General features: G+C 39.9%; 1 protein-coding gene across 1 annotated transcript in view; it reads right to left on the bottom strand.

Moving 5' to 3' along the window:
- The window catches only part of LOC134872766 (protein turtle homolog B-like), an 86,847-nt gene that overhangs the window by 45,088 nt on the left and 25,116 nt on the right, over positions 1 to 16,643 (bottom strand). The window contains exons 3-4 of the mRNA XM_063896197.1: positions 8,681 to 8,827; positions 1,565 to 1,716 (exon numbers count right to left, since the gene is read on the bottom strand). Of these exons, the coding sequence (XP_063752267.1) occupies positions 1,565 to 1,716; positions 8,681 to 8,827 (299 nt within the window). The remainder of the gene's footprint in view (positions 1 to 1,564; positions 1,717 to 8,680; positions 8,828 to 16,643) is intronic.

The raw sequence follows: 16,643 nt of genomic DNA, 5'->3' as shown, positions 1-16,643 counted from the left end.
ATAATAATAAATATTAATAATAACCTGGAAATGGTGCCCACATTTGAAAAAAGAATGTTCAAGTGCAGCAGAGAAATAAAATTAACATGAGAACAGCAGGGTCTTTAATGTTTTATTCATGTAGTAGAGTGCACTACTGCATTACTTGCATCTCATTGATTATACAACAAATAAGAGATATTCTGTGTTTTCTATTCCTCAAGATGAATAGTTTTAGTCAAATGTTGTTAGATGATTTATAAACCTGCAGCAGCACATTTAAAATCTATTTATAATCCACCAGAAGCCAGTGTAAATATTTAGGGGCAGGAGTAAAACACTTGGTTTTCTTAGTTGTTAATAAGATGAAGTTGTCTACTGTGTGGAGGAACACTAGGTCTTCTTTTCCTCATTAAACGTAAAATCTAAAACCCTTCTCTGCCATGGTGAGTGTAAAAGATGACAGAGACAAGGATCCCAGCTGCAACGACAATGTGCTCACTGAGCTGCTACACTCCCCACTTACAGCTGATCCCACAAGGATCATACTCTCTAATAGATTCACAAATTCTCCAGGAGATTCAGCAGCTCCCCTCTTTTTTTTTGTCTGTCTGTCTGTCTGTCTGTCTGTCTGTCTGTCTGTCTGTCTGTCTGTCTGTCTGTCTGTCTGTCTGTCTGTCTGTCTGTCTGTCTGTCTGTCTGTCTGTCTGTCTGTCTGTCTGTCTGTCTGTCTGTCTGTCTGTCTGTCTGTCTGTCTGTCTGTCTGTCTGTCTGTCTGTCTGTCTGTCTGTCTGTCTGTCTGTCTGTCTGTCTGTCTGTGTCTGTCTGTCTGTCTGTCTCTGAATGGAATGCTTGATTTTGTCTCTAGTGTTTGTTTTTTTTAGCTCTGTCCTCTTCCAGGTCTCAGTGGTGGAGAGGAGGTCATGAGGCTTAGGTCCCATCTGTCTGGCAGCAGATTTGCCATTTATGATTACAATCTATAAATTGTCATGCTGATTTTACATATTGTCATTACTTTCTCATCCGGGGATCCCACCTCAATTGCTTCCCAAGGTTTCATTGATTTTCTTCCAGCTAAAGATTTTTACGCAATATGTATTGAAGGTCTAATGACTGAGGGTGTGGAATGCTGTATTTTGATATTAGGTTGTATAAATAAGACTGACTTGATCAATAATTAAAATAATAATCAAAGGGGTCTGAAGTAAAATCTATAAAAGCTTTCTAGAAGATGGGGCAACGGGACTGTTCATTTGGATTTTGGAATATTCCAAAAAAACATATAATTGGCAAACGCACACTTATGTTACTCCAATTGTTTAGTTCAGGAGGATAATATTCACAAATTAACGCAACTGTATGATTATTTCAAAGTAAATGTAAGTGTAAGTTGTGATTTTGATATAGATCCTGTGTAGTGTTTCAACTTTCTGTGAAGTATGAATCACCATTTGTCTATTTCAACTGCCTTGCCCGGTTAAATAAAACGAGTGATCCTTACAAACAGCAGTGTTGTAAGTCTGAAAACCATGCTAAGAGAAATAACTGGATCACTAGTCGGAGGATACATTAAGACAGAATTTACCTTGTACTTGGCACTGCTGACCATGAGGCTGCCTTCTCGCAGCCAGCCGACAGACGGTTTAGGGTTGCCAAAGGCTGTGCAGGTCAAAGTGATGCTCCCACCCTCCTTGGCCTCTACGTACTGAGGTGGTGTATCCGTGAACGTAGGGGGGGCTGAGGAAGAGACAGAAATAATTCAAAGGGATCAAGCAAAGGTAGTACAATGGACAAGAGTTCCTTGTGTAGATCATTGTTAACCCAATATAAAATGGTGTGTACTGTGAGCAGCAACAAAACACATTCATCTGACAAATCTAAGCAGTTTTGAGTAAATAGAATACCCTGTAGAGTACGCATTTTGCTATAAGACGTAGACAGTCATTGCAAACATTAGCTTATCTTTGATTATTTGAAATAAATACAATATTCCCTCAATATGTTTTTGCCAAAATATTTGAAACATATTCTGAAAGTCCAGGGAAATTTGGAAAATAAATATGTTGTGGATGGGCAAATTCTGCTGATCTCACATCTCTTTTGCTGGGTCAGTCTTGTTATAAGTTCAAAACCTTCTGGTACCTCCATCCTTCCACAAATGAAGACTAAACTGCTCTGGCAAGCTATATATTGTTCGATTACCGTTTATGATAAAATATGTATCTGTAACAAATAATAGTAAGTTATGAACGACAGTGTGCGATGTCCCCTTAAGCTTGATAATATACTTGATCAAATCTGGATGTCGGACAGAGAGAAGGAGAAAACACAATAGATTTAGATTAAGAGAAATGCAAAAGAGGTCCTCAATGTTGAAAACCTCTTTTGTACTCATAGAACATATTACAAAGCAATACATACAATCTCCTGGTAGATTATAGAATATTTGCATGACCAATTAGTAGCGGATGTTAGACTATGGGATACATGTATCAACTGTGCTATAGAGGCTAAGGAAAATTGTCATCTGTCATAAGTTGGCTTTGTGATAAGTTTGACACCCTTCAGAACACAGTGGGTGTTTCATCACTTGACTCTTGATTGCATTTAATATATATCTCTTCTCAAGCAGGTGACATGTCACTACATAGAGTCATTAAAGTCAACAGCCTTAATGTTGGCAACAAATGAGCTAAGAGACTGTGTTGTCATGGTGATTGAGATCCTTAAATACTCAAAGAGTAACTTTTATACAACATGTGTGTAATGTAAATGGCACAGTACATTATATGTAATACCATCAAACACTTACAGCTGTTAAAATGTTTTGTTGCACTATTCTTAAGACAATGATCATGGATGTAGCATGGATGTTCACCACTGATTGCCAATTCTTTCACATATTCACTGTACTCCCCCCAAAAATCATTTCACTTGAAGGTATTTTAGTTTTAAATGATGTAAACAGGTTATAATGATGATATTTACTTTCTAGGAGACTTAAAAGTCTTTAAAGATATGTTTTAACTGGGTATGAAATCATCTCATTCCTCCTTGAAGCCATGAATCCAACAGGTTACCAACACACTGCCTAATGTGTAATGGATTTTATTTGGCATTTGGGTTGGTTGATTAAGGGATAAGATAGATAGATAGATAGATATGACTTTTATTGATCCCAATTTGGGAAATTCTTTTGTTCCAGCAGCATTAGAAACATAGAGACAATACAAATATACACAATACGAAATAGTAATAACAGTTTAAGATTTCTATAAGTACCGGAAGGGTGGAAGCCAAGGAGCAATGGATTGCTTGTCACATTGTTTATTCCTTAAAAGCTAAAGAATAAACATTTTATATCATATACATATTTTTGTTATGTGTCCTTTCACTCTCTCTCCTTAGTGCGCAGGCGCACCTAAACTGCCCCTGGCTCCGCCTCTGCCCAGGTGTTCCCAACGTGGGGCTGATCACCCATAGGAGGAAGCTGGAGGAGAAGGAGGATCTCTCTGGCTGACGGCGGCTGGCATTCTCGCTGTCAACCCCCTTATGGCTTTAGCGTTCTCCTAATTGCACGTTGACTGTGATGCCTGGAGGACCTGCTAGTTTTTGTTTTCTCGTTTTTGTTTCCTCAGTTTATGTTGCTCACTTGCCCTTAGTTTAGGGGGGGCTTAAACTACGGCCCATGGTGTAGGCTCCCTCCACCCCTTTTGTTCTTTTTTGGCCAGTCCTCCAGACCTTCCTTATTTAAGATAATCTTGTGTAAATAAAAGTTCATGTTGATTGTAAACTCCACTGGTTGTTGGGTGATAAATCTATGTTGGGTGTCACCGCGTGAGCCACAACTGTTGTGGCCGTAACAGGGATGGTCATACAAGACATTTGGCACAGCTTTCCAAATTCTCTTAAATACTTTATACTCTTGTCTAGCTTACCCATCTTCATTTAACCTTAACATTCCCAGTTCAATGCACACACACACGTCAATACCACTGTCAGTGATATAATGCAGATTTTGTTGTCATAATTCCTGTTTTGATATCCTCTATCTAATCACCTTAGGACTGAAGCTGATCTGCTTACATGTGTAATCCTTCAGCTTCTCAATTGCTAGCATGTTATTCTATCTGCAACCATAAACCCGGGCCATAGTGCTTATTCCCCACCACATGCTTTGGAACGCCACAGAGATGGTGAAGATAAGCACCATGCAACTTCTGAGACACAATCATCTCCATGCATTTTAGATTTTGAACCACCAGAGAACGAGTGTGCAGTATTTTATTTTACAGAATATTTTGATACAAACATTTTTATGTATTAAAATCTATATTGACACATTCAGAGGCCTTATGGTGTAACAAAGACACCATATGATTTCATCCCACTCTACCGAGGTGTGAATACTGGATTGCATCCTACCAGTGTACAGCATCCCTGTGCACAATGGCATGACTTAAAGGGTCCCATTATGCTTGTTGGTGTTATTCTCTTTCCTGTAGTGTGTTGTATAGGTTTTTTTCGAGGAAGTCAATGGTCTCCAAAGGCTAAAATCCCTGTGTTCCTTCCCACCCTGCCTAAAACCACTATGTTGGACTCCTTTGTTTACATAGTGACATATGATTCACTTGCACTTTTAATGGCTAGCGCTCTAACATATTGTACTTGACTGGTTAAGTGTTGGGATATCTCTAAGCAGTTGACTAATCACAACAGAGCCGGCCAGCTAACCAATCAGAGCAGACTGGGGTCTGGTTTCAGACAGAGGGTGAAAAGAGGTGCTGCAGCACAGACAGTATGAGAAACATAAAGACCTTTTTGAACATTAAAGCATGGAGACATGTCACAGTAGAGGCACTAAATACAAATATGAACCTGAAAATGAGCAGAATGTGTATTTAATAGTGCTAAGCATGCCACTGTGCAGGCATGGTCAGGCATTGCTTTGCACTTTTGAAGAAAGGCTTAACCCCATCCTTTTCTTTATACCCAGAAATATCAGACGTGGAGCTGGCCAGCTTTAAAGTTAGTCAAATAAGGTATCTGCACTTTTTGTCATTTGTTCTTTAATTTGTAATATCAAAGTTTTATTTTCATTGGTAACTCTATCAACCTTCTTAAATGTATTTTACATTAATCCTGTTTCAATGCTGTGTGTGCTGCACTGCATTTGATACTGTATGTTTGAAGCATCTTGTTTACTATAATTAAATAAAATGTGTTCATCATTTAAAATAATAACATTACGTGTTTGCAGCCATGATTATTTTCTCTTCCTGCTTATCCTGTTCTCCACTCGCACTCTGTCTGAGGATGATAATGGTTCAAAAGAATGCAGGATAGGTGTGAATTTGCAGAGGGAAATGCATCAGCGCGATATACTGTAGCACTCCCGCCCACAATCTATATGTATCTCACACGGAATCTATATGCATCGCTTACTTCTTCAATGCCACCAAGGCTGACAGCTAAAGTGCTCAGAGTAATCACCGACAACCACTGATGTTTGACTGTGATAGTGAGAGGTGGATGGCAAATGGAGCTCTATAAATAGCAATGCAGCAGGAGTATAAAGCAGGGCGTGATCCTTCAAGATTTGTCACCGCCAATAATTCAACATACTCATAACATTAATGCCTAGGGGATTAAAGGAAGTACACAGGTAATACAGCTTTACTAGTGAATGATATACATTAATGTCAATGTTGACTTATCAGCGCTGTATTATTAAACTATATTGACAGAAACTTGGACATGAGGATGTAACGTTTATGTGGAATTATCTACTGTGGGTGTCATCTCATATATTAATATTGAACCCTGTAAAAAGCAGGCTTCAATCATTTTTCACAGGTTCTTTCAGCTCGATTTTACACTTCATTGCCAATGGCACTCATAAGCCTGGATAATTCATTTTCACTATTACACTGTATGATCAAAAACAGTGCAGGCATATTCTCAGTCAACCCCTGAGGACCTTTTTTACAGCCTGTAAAATTAAAGTCAAATTTTGGACTTAGTTCCAAGATGAAGATTAAAAAAATTTCTCTTCATCTTAAATTCACGCAAAATAAAAAATAAAAGCTAATCAAATCATGACTCCATGACTGCAAAATACTCTTATTATTCATGAGTATGTCAGAACTGGCCAATGAGTTCAAATTCATGCTCAGGAAGTAACAATGCCCTTCAATGTACAGCCAGTTTGAGAGGAGCAAAATGAAAATGCAAGGACAGAAACACAAGTTAGAGACATTGAACTTGTTGTTTTCTATTCATTACACTTTTGCCAATCTCACCAAGTAAAATATGTTCTAACCATCTCTCAAGGAAGCTTTATCAAGCACATGTAATACTATTTTGACTTTATTGAATTAAATATTAAGTGGCCCAATCAGCAAACGTAAGCCTTTCTCTGCCTTTCTTTGTAACTAACGGGGTACAACCTTTTCTGTCAGTGGACTATATGTCCTCTTTGATCATTTTTTATGCACAGAAACCTATATAACACACGACAGGAAAGAGGAAAAACCCCAAAAGCATAATAGAGCCCCTTTAACCCTTGGTTATATTGTTATAATTTAAGCTTCTGTTCATGTTGACTTCCCACCCACATACAGTACTGGCCATTTCCTTCAACTCTGCTGGCATATAACATTTTTCTTAGTGGTGAAAGAATAGACACTGGAAACTCCACAAACACAATGGTGTCTTTAATGTCTAGACTATCTGCTCAATTAAACACATTTGCTAATCATCAAAAGCCTTTAGGGAGGATCTAAGTGATTACAGTAAGAAGTACACTACATCCTGTTTTTGAAGTGGAATCATGTTTCAAAACTAGACTCATAATGTGAACCTGCACTTAATAATTAGTTGATTCTACGTGCCCAAAAGTGCAGCAGATTGAGCGTTTGGGAATGTTGAAAGCAAAACATTTTCACCACTTCCTTAATAAATTCAGTGATATGATTTTATGGTGCGCCATTTCTAAATACACAAACACTCACAGCCTGATAAGTCCAGTGAAATGTTAGTTTCATCCGAGTCAACATGAACTTTGTTGGTCCACATCTGAACAAGGATTATCACAGTATTGTAGACTGAGTAAGTGAGCTGTGTTTTGCACATTAGCACTGACAATCTGAGTTACTACAACTGATAAAAGTGCTGTGGCTTATGTCTGCCGTGTCAACACAACACTAAAGGACAGCCGAGGAGTGATGGACAGAAAAAGAGAAGGCAGAGGAGGATGCCGGAGGCCTTTAAACACTTCTGGGAGAGAGAGAAGAGGCAAGGCCAAGCATACACAACACTGATGAAGCTGAGCTAATGTACCGTAACCACATTGGGGGGGGGGGGTAAAAGGACCCTAACTGCTGTATCTGTTACCACAGCAACTAGAGTCATCATATGCTGTCTGATTATGTGTCTCAATGAATGCTTGAGCTACCAAGTGAAGGCAACATATTCTTAGTCCCGTGGGTGTTGACACAAGTGTGGGTTACTTCTCTATACTCTGTGTTTGTCTGGAGTTCCTCTCCAGAGACAACTTCAGAAAGATGATTCAGAAAATGTAACTGGGACAACTTTATCAACCTTCTAGTCATTACACAGCCACCATGAGGCCGGTGAGTCACCACAAACAATGAGCGAGAATCAGTGTCAAGAACACTTTGGACTTCTCACTATGGGGATTTAACCTTTGACCTTGTGGTATCCTTATCTGGGCTGGACTTGAACAACAGATGGTGTGTATCATGGTCTGCATCTCAATCCTTAGTTAGGAGATTAAGATAATTAAACTAATAGCAGAACACATTATACAAGTGAATTGGATAAATAATGGACAGATGAATTCATTATTAAAGGGGCCCTATTATTCTCATATCAGGTCTATATTTGTATTTTGTGCCTCCACTGTGTTAAACTGCTTTAATGTTCAAAAAGCTCTTTATTTTTCTGATACTGCCTGTGCTGCAGCACGTCTTTTCACCCTCTGTCTGACACCAGAGCCCAGTCTGCTCTGATTGGTTAGCTGGCTGTCCTGCAGTTATTTGTCAACCGCTTAAAGTTCCGCCCCTTAGCCTATCAGGTACAATGTGTTGGAGCGCTAACCAATAGAAGTATAGTGACATAGTGACGTCATTACAGGAGCAGTGATCTGCTGACTTCAGGCCTTTCACATACTTTTGCCCACCAACGTTCTGTTTAGATAGAAAGTCCTTCATTTTGGAAAATACACATTTTAATGACTAAAGTTACTACCTCTGTGATTGATTAATTTTAAACTTTCTGCATACTGCAAACATCCATTTATCACGTGCACAAACACACAAAACATTTTCATAACAAATGCAAAATCTCATCGTTACAGATTCCAGCAGGCTTATTTTAAGTTTTACAGTAGCTCATTTAATGTGTCTAGTTCCATGTCCTTGTGTGTTACAAATAATAATTCAAAAGACTGACATATACGTTTCCAGTTGCGTCTTAAACTGTGTGCCTATTGCCATTACTCTGGAGCCCATCCTCACTAGCTAACACCTCTGCTACAAATGATAATACATTTAAAAGTCCATATACTTGTGTAACAATAAAACAATACAAAAGTCCACATACGTAACATCATATCTGCATCTCCAGCACTATTTGTTTGTTTTTAACGGTATGAATAGAGCATGCGGACTTCACTTACCGTTGACAGTTAGATGCACCCAGCTGCCATTGTGGAAGGTGTCGTACTGCTGCTCCAGCATCAGCACCTTACACTCATACCAGCCCTGGTCGTCTGAGCGCACGTTCTCTATCCGCAGGGAGGACTTGTCGTGCAGACTGGCCCGGCCTGGGGGAGAGGGAAGGAGATGTTGTGTCAGCAGAAAAGGACACACAGAGGTGAGTCGATTGGGTGGATAGAATTAAATGAGGAAGGTAAGGAACAGGGGAGAGGACAAGGAGGAAAGAAACACCAGATGAATGTCTAAAACGTGGTCAACCTTTGAAATGTTCAGATATTATTTGTAGGTATCACAGTGTTAGAGTTTCAGGGTAATGTCAGTGTGCAGACCTGTTGTTTGATAAAGTTTATAGTTAGGGATGGCTCAGGCTTATTTTGAAACAGCCACTCGTTATGTTGCTATAGGGTCCGACTGTTTGTTTGTGCTCATGTCCAATAAACTAACTCAGCATCCGTGGCATCATTCCTGGAGTTTTTGTGTCCCTCACCTGGCAGGTTGCCAGTATTAAAGTTTAACTTTGTATGATGAGTTGTTGACCTGCCTGATAACCATGTTATGTATATATATTTTTGGCAGAACCTGGAAGGTTGTCGAAATCCACCTTGATCGAACCCTTCTTTAAATATTCACATTAGGATTTTTGTCATTTGGATTGCCTATGTTGTAATGTTCTTATCTTTTTTCATCTATGGAAATGACATCTACCTGCCGTGGTAAATATGAAGTGAAATGCATCACTTAAACCCTAGTGTGGCTGAGATGTCCTTATCTCCATGTTTGTGCCGTTCTATTTTGGAGATGCTCTCAGGCAAGGACAGGTCATTACTTCCTTTGAGGAGTGGGAAGACTCCAACATGACAACAGAGAACCCTCAGCTGTAGACAGGCTTTGCAATCCGTCAGAACAGATATCGGTTTTTGATTTGGAGGACAGAGTCAGGAATAGCTGCATTTCCTTTTACAGATCAAAAGCTGAGAGAGGGGGATTGATGATGTTGCTCCGGGCAATCTGGCAACTGAATCATAACAGATTGCGACTGGCAATACAGGCTAAACAAAGGGCTTTAAGGAGGCACAGGCCAGCTCAAAACGTCAGCAATATCAAAGCCTGGCTATGCCTCATTAATCCACCCCCTCCCCCTTTTTCTCTACACTTTTTGGGTATTCCTTACTCATTATGTTGCTTTCATTAAACCCCTCTGCAATATCACAGACCAGGTAAATAATTCAAGCGCACTGAGTTAAGGTACAGAGATAATAGGGATGTGTGTTCACTAGTAGTAGCACATAATACAAAACAATTGAAGAGATATTTCAAATCTGAATAAATTGAACAGCAAACACGCCTTGTTCAAAATCTCGTTAAAATCTCTGATCAATTTACAGTAGGATTATACATCCTGAACTCTGTCAATAGAACAATATAATAAGTGAGAGAAGCATTTCCCTAGGGCAACAAAGCGGCAGTCAGCAGGACTTTGGTTCATTGAAGTAATTGAGACAGTCGAGCTGTTTCTCCAATCGTTTTCTGTTCATTCAGTCTACCCTATGTCTTGTTTCTTCTATCAGTGTCCTGCAGCCAGCACACAGCAGTCTGCCACAGAGCGACACTCGTCATGATTGGCATTAACTGTGATAACGCAAGAGGACTGCCTGAGATGCCTCAGGTGCTGTGGGTTGACTGTTCACTGCTGCGGTGTTTATCCAAGGCGATGTCATTGAAATGTCATTGATTTCAAAAATCCATGATTCAATTTTAATATTTATTTCCAGAACTTTGAGCTATGCCATTGATGCAGTCTGGATTGGTTTCGATTTGAACACAAAGGTTATATGGTAACAAGCTGATATATCCACTAAATTATATTTGGAATGTAAGACACTAAGGCCAAAATGAAATAATGTTTTACCGGTCTTGGGAGCAAATTGTAAGCTACAGAGAAAATAATACTGGGAGAATCGCCTGCTTTTTTTCAATTGAAATTGTTTTCAATGAGTAGGCAGCACATGCTGTTGAATTGGGCCTACTCCAGAAAAAGCGCTACACCCAGCAGTGATTTTAAACATTTCTTTAAGACAGAATCAATCATGACAAAGACGACAAATCTGATTTGTTTGAACAGATCAGCCAGCGGGCCCTAAATGTTGCTGTTGATAAGTATCTACCCTTCGCTCTACAGCTGTCAAACTGAGCACTGACAAAAACTCATCTCCCAAATGAGAGAGCAAATATTGTAATGGTGAAAAAACAAGATAAAACATATACATTATACAGCAGCACGTACAGGTAATAACATCCAAGGGGGCTATGCTACCCTGCCAGAACCATTCTGATAGAAGAAGCCGCTTAGTGTACAAAAGGCCTTAAGCTTCGGAATCGAAATCATGACCCCTATGATAAACTGTACCTTGCATTCATTCTCATTCATGCACTCGATATTTAACTGTCCTTTACCATGAACCCAACCAAAGATATGATTCTTTTAGATGCATAATGCGATCAAATTTCAACCAAACAAGCTACACTCTAATGTAAGCTGCATACATTTAGAAGAACAGAAAAGCAGGTTTGATAGCTTCAGGAACAGTCTGCTGGGGCAATTCATTTTGAATGCAACAATTCTGCTGGACCTAGCACAGGAACCCAACAATGATAAGGGGCATTCAAAGATGTAATCTTGGACTACTGCAATTTCTTTGTTCTTTCTATATGCCTCCATTTCCGCATTCATCTCAATGTTGTATTGCTCTCTTTCTCTCTAGCTATCAATTGAAGTCCATGTCTTCCTCTGTACTCTCATTGAATAGTTCTATACTGTTCTGCCTCTTCCACTCAGATGTTGTCTACCTCTTCCTGTGGAAAAAAATTATAAGAGAATGGCTTGTTTGAGACCAAGGGCAGAGGGGCGAAGGAAACAGTGACCCTGTGGTAGGCTCAACTCATTAACCCCCTCGACATCCTCATAAGTCTAAACAGGGCACAATGTGAGCCACTGTAACTCTCAGAAGCTTCAAATGTGACCTGTGACTTTATTCCATGATGCAACATTAGAGTCACACTGCAGCACAGTGGGAGGTTGGTGTTCGTCTGTACGCAGCTATAACTTCAGATGTTTCACTTCTGCTTTCTGAAACAAGATGAATCGTGGCTTTGCTTAAGGCTTAAGCAACTGATGTGTCTCAGGATTGAAGACACAGCAAGATGAATTTTAAAACAGCACATAAACCAAGCAGAGTTTGTGCACACAGTCTCTCAAATGTCATTGGTATTTAATAACTGCTGTCTTTAACGTTAATCCAATCAAGCAGCACATGATCGACAACAGTTTGAATAGTTTTGTTCTTCATTATTTTCAGAAGCTTCAAAATGAAAAAAAAGTATCATCTTTGTGATCATGATATTGAAATCACGGTATCAAGTTAAGAATCGAAACACAGTGGCCGTTTTACTCTTACAGATAATATAGATTTGGGAACATTGGGATTACATTGAGCTATTTGATCAAACTAATAACAGAAAGGGATTATATAAAATGCAGTGATCAGAGGAAAGTAAAATGAAAAAGCAGTAAAGGGCAAAATCCCTCTCGCCTCCCCAGCAAACGTCACCGTGAGCACAACACAAAGATAATCTGAGGAGGAAAGAGTGGCTGCCTCCAAAGGAAATGTCATCTTAATAAAGCTGTCTACACTTGTTAGTAAGCAAATACATTACAGTCTACACTGCACACCACTGATCAGACAAAGCTCTGTCAAGAATGTGATGGTTTAATGTCTAAACTCTTTACCAAAACATAGAGAAAGAACAAATAGCAACTGCAAAAGTGATCCAATGTGATTCCATTAATACAGATGTATTAATGGAAGCATTTGTTGAGCATATGTTCATTTGTTTCTATTGTGGCCCTGAAGGTCAAAACACAATATAATTTCAAAAAAGATAAAACTGCAGAAGAAACACCAGCAAAGGACAAAATATAATGACATTAAAAGTGGAACGTAAGTATTAGATGATATATCCTGATCTCTGATAGGACGCACCCTTTGTCAGTCTTAACAAACAGAAATAGTACTTTTGAGCACAGACAAGTCAACATGTCCCATGAACAGGTACACACAGAACAGCCCAACAGACACACTACAAAGATCAAGCAAGTTGTTAACACATTTTGCAAGCGATGCCATAGAGTCCTAAAAAGCAAAAATGACATAGCGTTTTACCACCTCGGTTCCCTCATCCAAAATCAAGTTTTTTTAACGTGTTTGTGCTAAAAAGCCAGAAATAAATTCTTTGGTTTACACAAGCTGAAGAGATTGTCTTGTTTTGTTCCAAGACATAAAATATGTTCTTAAAAAAAACCCACCAGTGAATGTCTGAAGCTTTTATGTGTCATAACAATGGCGACTGCTAACAAGTGTCTAAAAGCACAAGTTAGCTGCTTTAAGTTAGCAGTGTTAAGGTGAGTTGAAGTTATCCATCTATGAAGTAGTTTGTTTATATCTATAACGTTAGCTTTTTACTTCTGGCTATTGCATTTCCACAATATAATCCTGCTGAATAAAATTGGTAAGTATCATAAATGTTGGTGAGGGGACCGGCTAAGACCCTATGTCCTGAATATGATGTCAGACACTCACTGGACATCAGCCAGTCAACACAGAGGAAGACTCACAGTCCCTTTAACTCAAACAGTCTGATGCTTTGAGTACAAACTGCCAAAAAACACAGCTCTAAACTGCAGCTTGTCCTGTGGTGAATAGACTTGGCACGGCACTCTGTGTTAGACAGTGTTTGGGTAAACACTGATTACCTTACCAGCCCACTTCCTCCACCCACATATTGCTTTCTAATTTATAACATTTAAACCTATTACTTAGCATATCAGTGACTGCTTTCATTTAATAAGAAAACTACTTTTTTTTTTAATATTGGAAAATACTAAAAACGGCGGATGCCACAATTATAAAGTTAAAGTGTGACGACATGGGTTGCCAAAAAAAATATTTTCCTTACCACTGTTCCTTAACCTCAGTGAAAAAAAGAGTTATGGGGTTGAAAAGAGACGCGAAGGGGAATTCATAATGATTAAATAAAAAATTGCACTTACACTGAGCAATGTATTTAGGGTGTGCCAGCAGATGTTATTGATATAAAGAAACTACAATATTCCGTAGACGGAATAAAAGCAATGAGTGCACTTATATGCATACATCTGTTAGGCCTACACACAATGTTGAACCACCACCTAAATCTGACTTTACCGAATCATTTTAAAGTAGTCAGAGTAAAGTTCATAGTTTGCCTTGCAGTTTTAGTGTTAGAAGTTCAAAACATAGAAGCAAATTTGGCAGGATATGGCCTAGATGGAAAATGCTGAATCATTTACATGTCTGTGTTTCTCGGTCACGATCGGTTGTTTCGTTGAACGGCCTAATGGTGCATTACTTTAAATGTTGCAGCCACAAGGAATATTGAGACAGCAGTATCTCCGTTCTGTTCATAAAGGAATGTCCGGTGTGCGCTAAACTAAAGGAGATTATAAACGAAGCTTTTAAGCTCCTTCCTTTCATCTAGAGCAGGGGTCTTCAACGTTTTTCAGGCCAGGGACCCCCAAACTGATGGAGAGTTGGAGCAGGGACCCCCTACTATTAATATGGCATACAATTGTGTTTTATATTAAACGGGGCCTAGTGCAGTGTGTAAACATAGATACTGTTATTGTACATTCAATACTAAGCTATTCAAATAATACACAGGTTAATATATTCATGTTTTTATTTTAAACAAGTGCAAGGTACAGTGTGGCCGTACCACTGCCATTTATGAACATATATCTTGCACACAACACAGGGCTATTAAAATAAATCACAATAAAAGTTTGAACTTTAAACAAGTGCAAGGTGCAGAGTGGCTGTGCCACTGTCATTTATAAACAAACACTGAGCTATGAGATTTTAACACTAAACATGCATGTAGATGGGACAATGAATCCTCAAACCATCTGTGGATGGCACACGTACTCTCACATCAGTGAGATGTCTGACCCTGATGAGCAGCACACAGCTGATCCAGCCTTGGACGGATGGAGGTTGTCAGGCAGAGGGTCATATCAGCCTCAGGCTGCAGCCTTGACCTGTATTTGTTTTTCAAGTAAGTCAGTGAGGAAAATCCACTTTCGCAAAGATAGGTTGTGGCAAAGGGCAAAAGGCTCATCATGGCTTTTCCTGCCAATTGCGGAAAGTCTTTCTGGCAAGAGATCCAGAACTGGGTGAGTGGTTTTGTGTCATATATGTGTCTGAACGTACTGTCAGTGGATAGTTCGATTAGCTGATCCTCCTCCGTCACTGTCAGGTGTGTGCCGTCTGCTGCGTTGTCTGTGAATGGAAACAGTATCCATGTCTTGTCCCTGCTCCAGGAGTCAGCCTCAGAAAAGTAGTGCCCAAATTGTCCCTCGAGCGCCTCCAAATGCGCAAGAATTGCGCGTGTAATGGGGGGCGAGAGCACAGCAGAATCTCCCAGCTCATCCACTGATGGAAACATGGAAAATATTTCCTCCCCGATGAGCTCCCTCCACCTTTTGATTTTTTTTAGAAAGCCTTCCATTTTGTCATACAGTTGAATGGCATGGGTATTGCGGCCTTGCATTGAACTGTTCAGTTTGTTCAGCTCAGCGAAAACATCAGCAAGATAGGCAAGTTTGGTGACCCAAACATTGTCACTGAAAAGTGCAGCCAGCTCTGTGCGCTTTTGGAGAAGTAAAAACTCCCGAATAGACTTGCGCAATTCCAGCACACGTGACAACACTGTTCCATGTGAAAGCCACCGAACCTCGGAATGGTAGAGTAGCGCAGTGTGTTCTTCTCCCTCAGCAGCACAGAGATTCGAGAAGAGACGTGTTTGCAATGCGCTCTTCTTGACTAGGTTGACTACTTTCACTACCGAGTCCATGACATCTGCCAATTCAGCGCTCATATCTTTGGCAACAAGTGACTCCCTGTGTAGCATGCAGTGCGTCCAAATCACTTGCGGAGACACATCCCTTACAAGCGCGATTAGTCCACTTTTTAAACCAGCCATGGCTCTTGCACCGTCAGTGCACAGCGCAATACATTTTGTCCACGGAATGTCATTCTCTCTGAAAAAAACATCGATCACTTTGAAGATTTCAGAACTAGTTGTGCGTTGAGGGAGGCACTTACAAAACAAAAATTCCTCCTGCATTTCCTTATCATCGACAAAGCGCACAAACGCCAGAAGCTGGGCGTCCTTCGACACATCTGTTGACTCGTCTAATTGTAACGCAAATGCATCTGCCAACCTCAGCTTCTCTATCAGTTGCATCCTCACATCAGATGCCATCTCGTCTATACGGCGAGCTATGGTTGTGTCCGACACTGGAATGGTTTTCAGTTTATTAATGTCAATATCATTTCCATACATGGTTTTACACATATCGGTTGCTGAAGGCAATATTAAATCCTCTGCAAGTGTGTATGGCTGTTTCTTCTGGGCAATCCGAAGGGCAATTTGATAAGAGCATTTCAAAGCTAGCTCCCCAACTTTGGCTGATTTTCTGATCAATGTCTGTTGACCTTGGAGGGATTTGAGGCTAGCTTGGAAGTATTCAACAGGTTTGTCTTTTAAGTGGCTGTGTGTTGTCTCCAAGTGACGCTGCAGCTTTGATGGCTTCATAGATTCATTTGAAAGAACAGTAGAGCAAATGACACACATTGGAAACTCAATGCCATCTGTCTCCTTAAAGGTAAACCCGAACTTCAGATAATGATCTGAATATTTTCGTGTCTTCTCCCTTTTGCGCTTACCCTTATTAGCTGCAACATCTGCAGGCGCAGCAGGTTCTGCCTCGTCACTTGCATGTTCACTGGTGGATGGTATCTCGCTTGTGCTTGTTGATTTTTTCGC

This window comes from Eleginops maclovinus, chromosome 11 (genome assembly GCF_036324505.1).
Source record: "Eleginops maclovinus isolate JMC-PN-2008 ecotype Puerto Natales chromosome 11, JC_Emac_rtc_rv5, whole genome shotgun sequence".
NCBI lineage: Eukaryota > Metazoa > Chordata > Actinopteri > Perciformes > Eleginopidae > Eleginops > Eleginops maclovinus.
The sequence above is the reverse complement of the archived record's forward strand: the minus strand, read 5'-3'. Positions and strand labels throughout refer to the sequence as shown.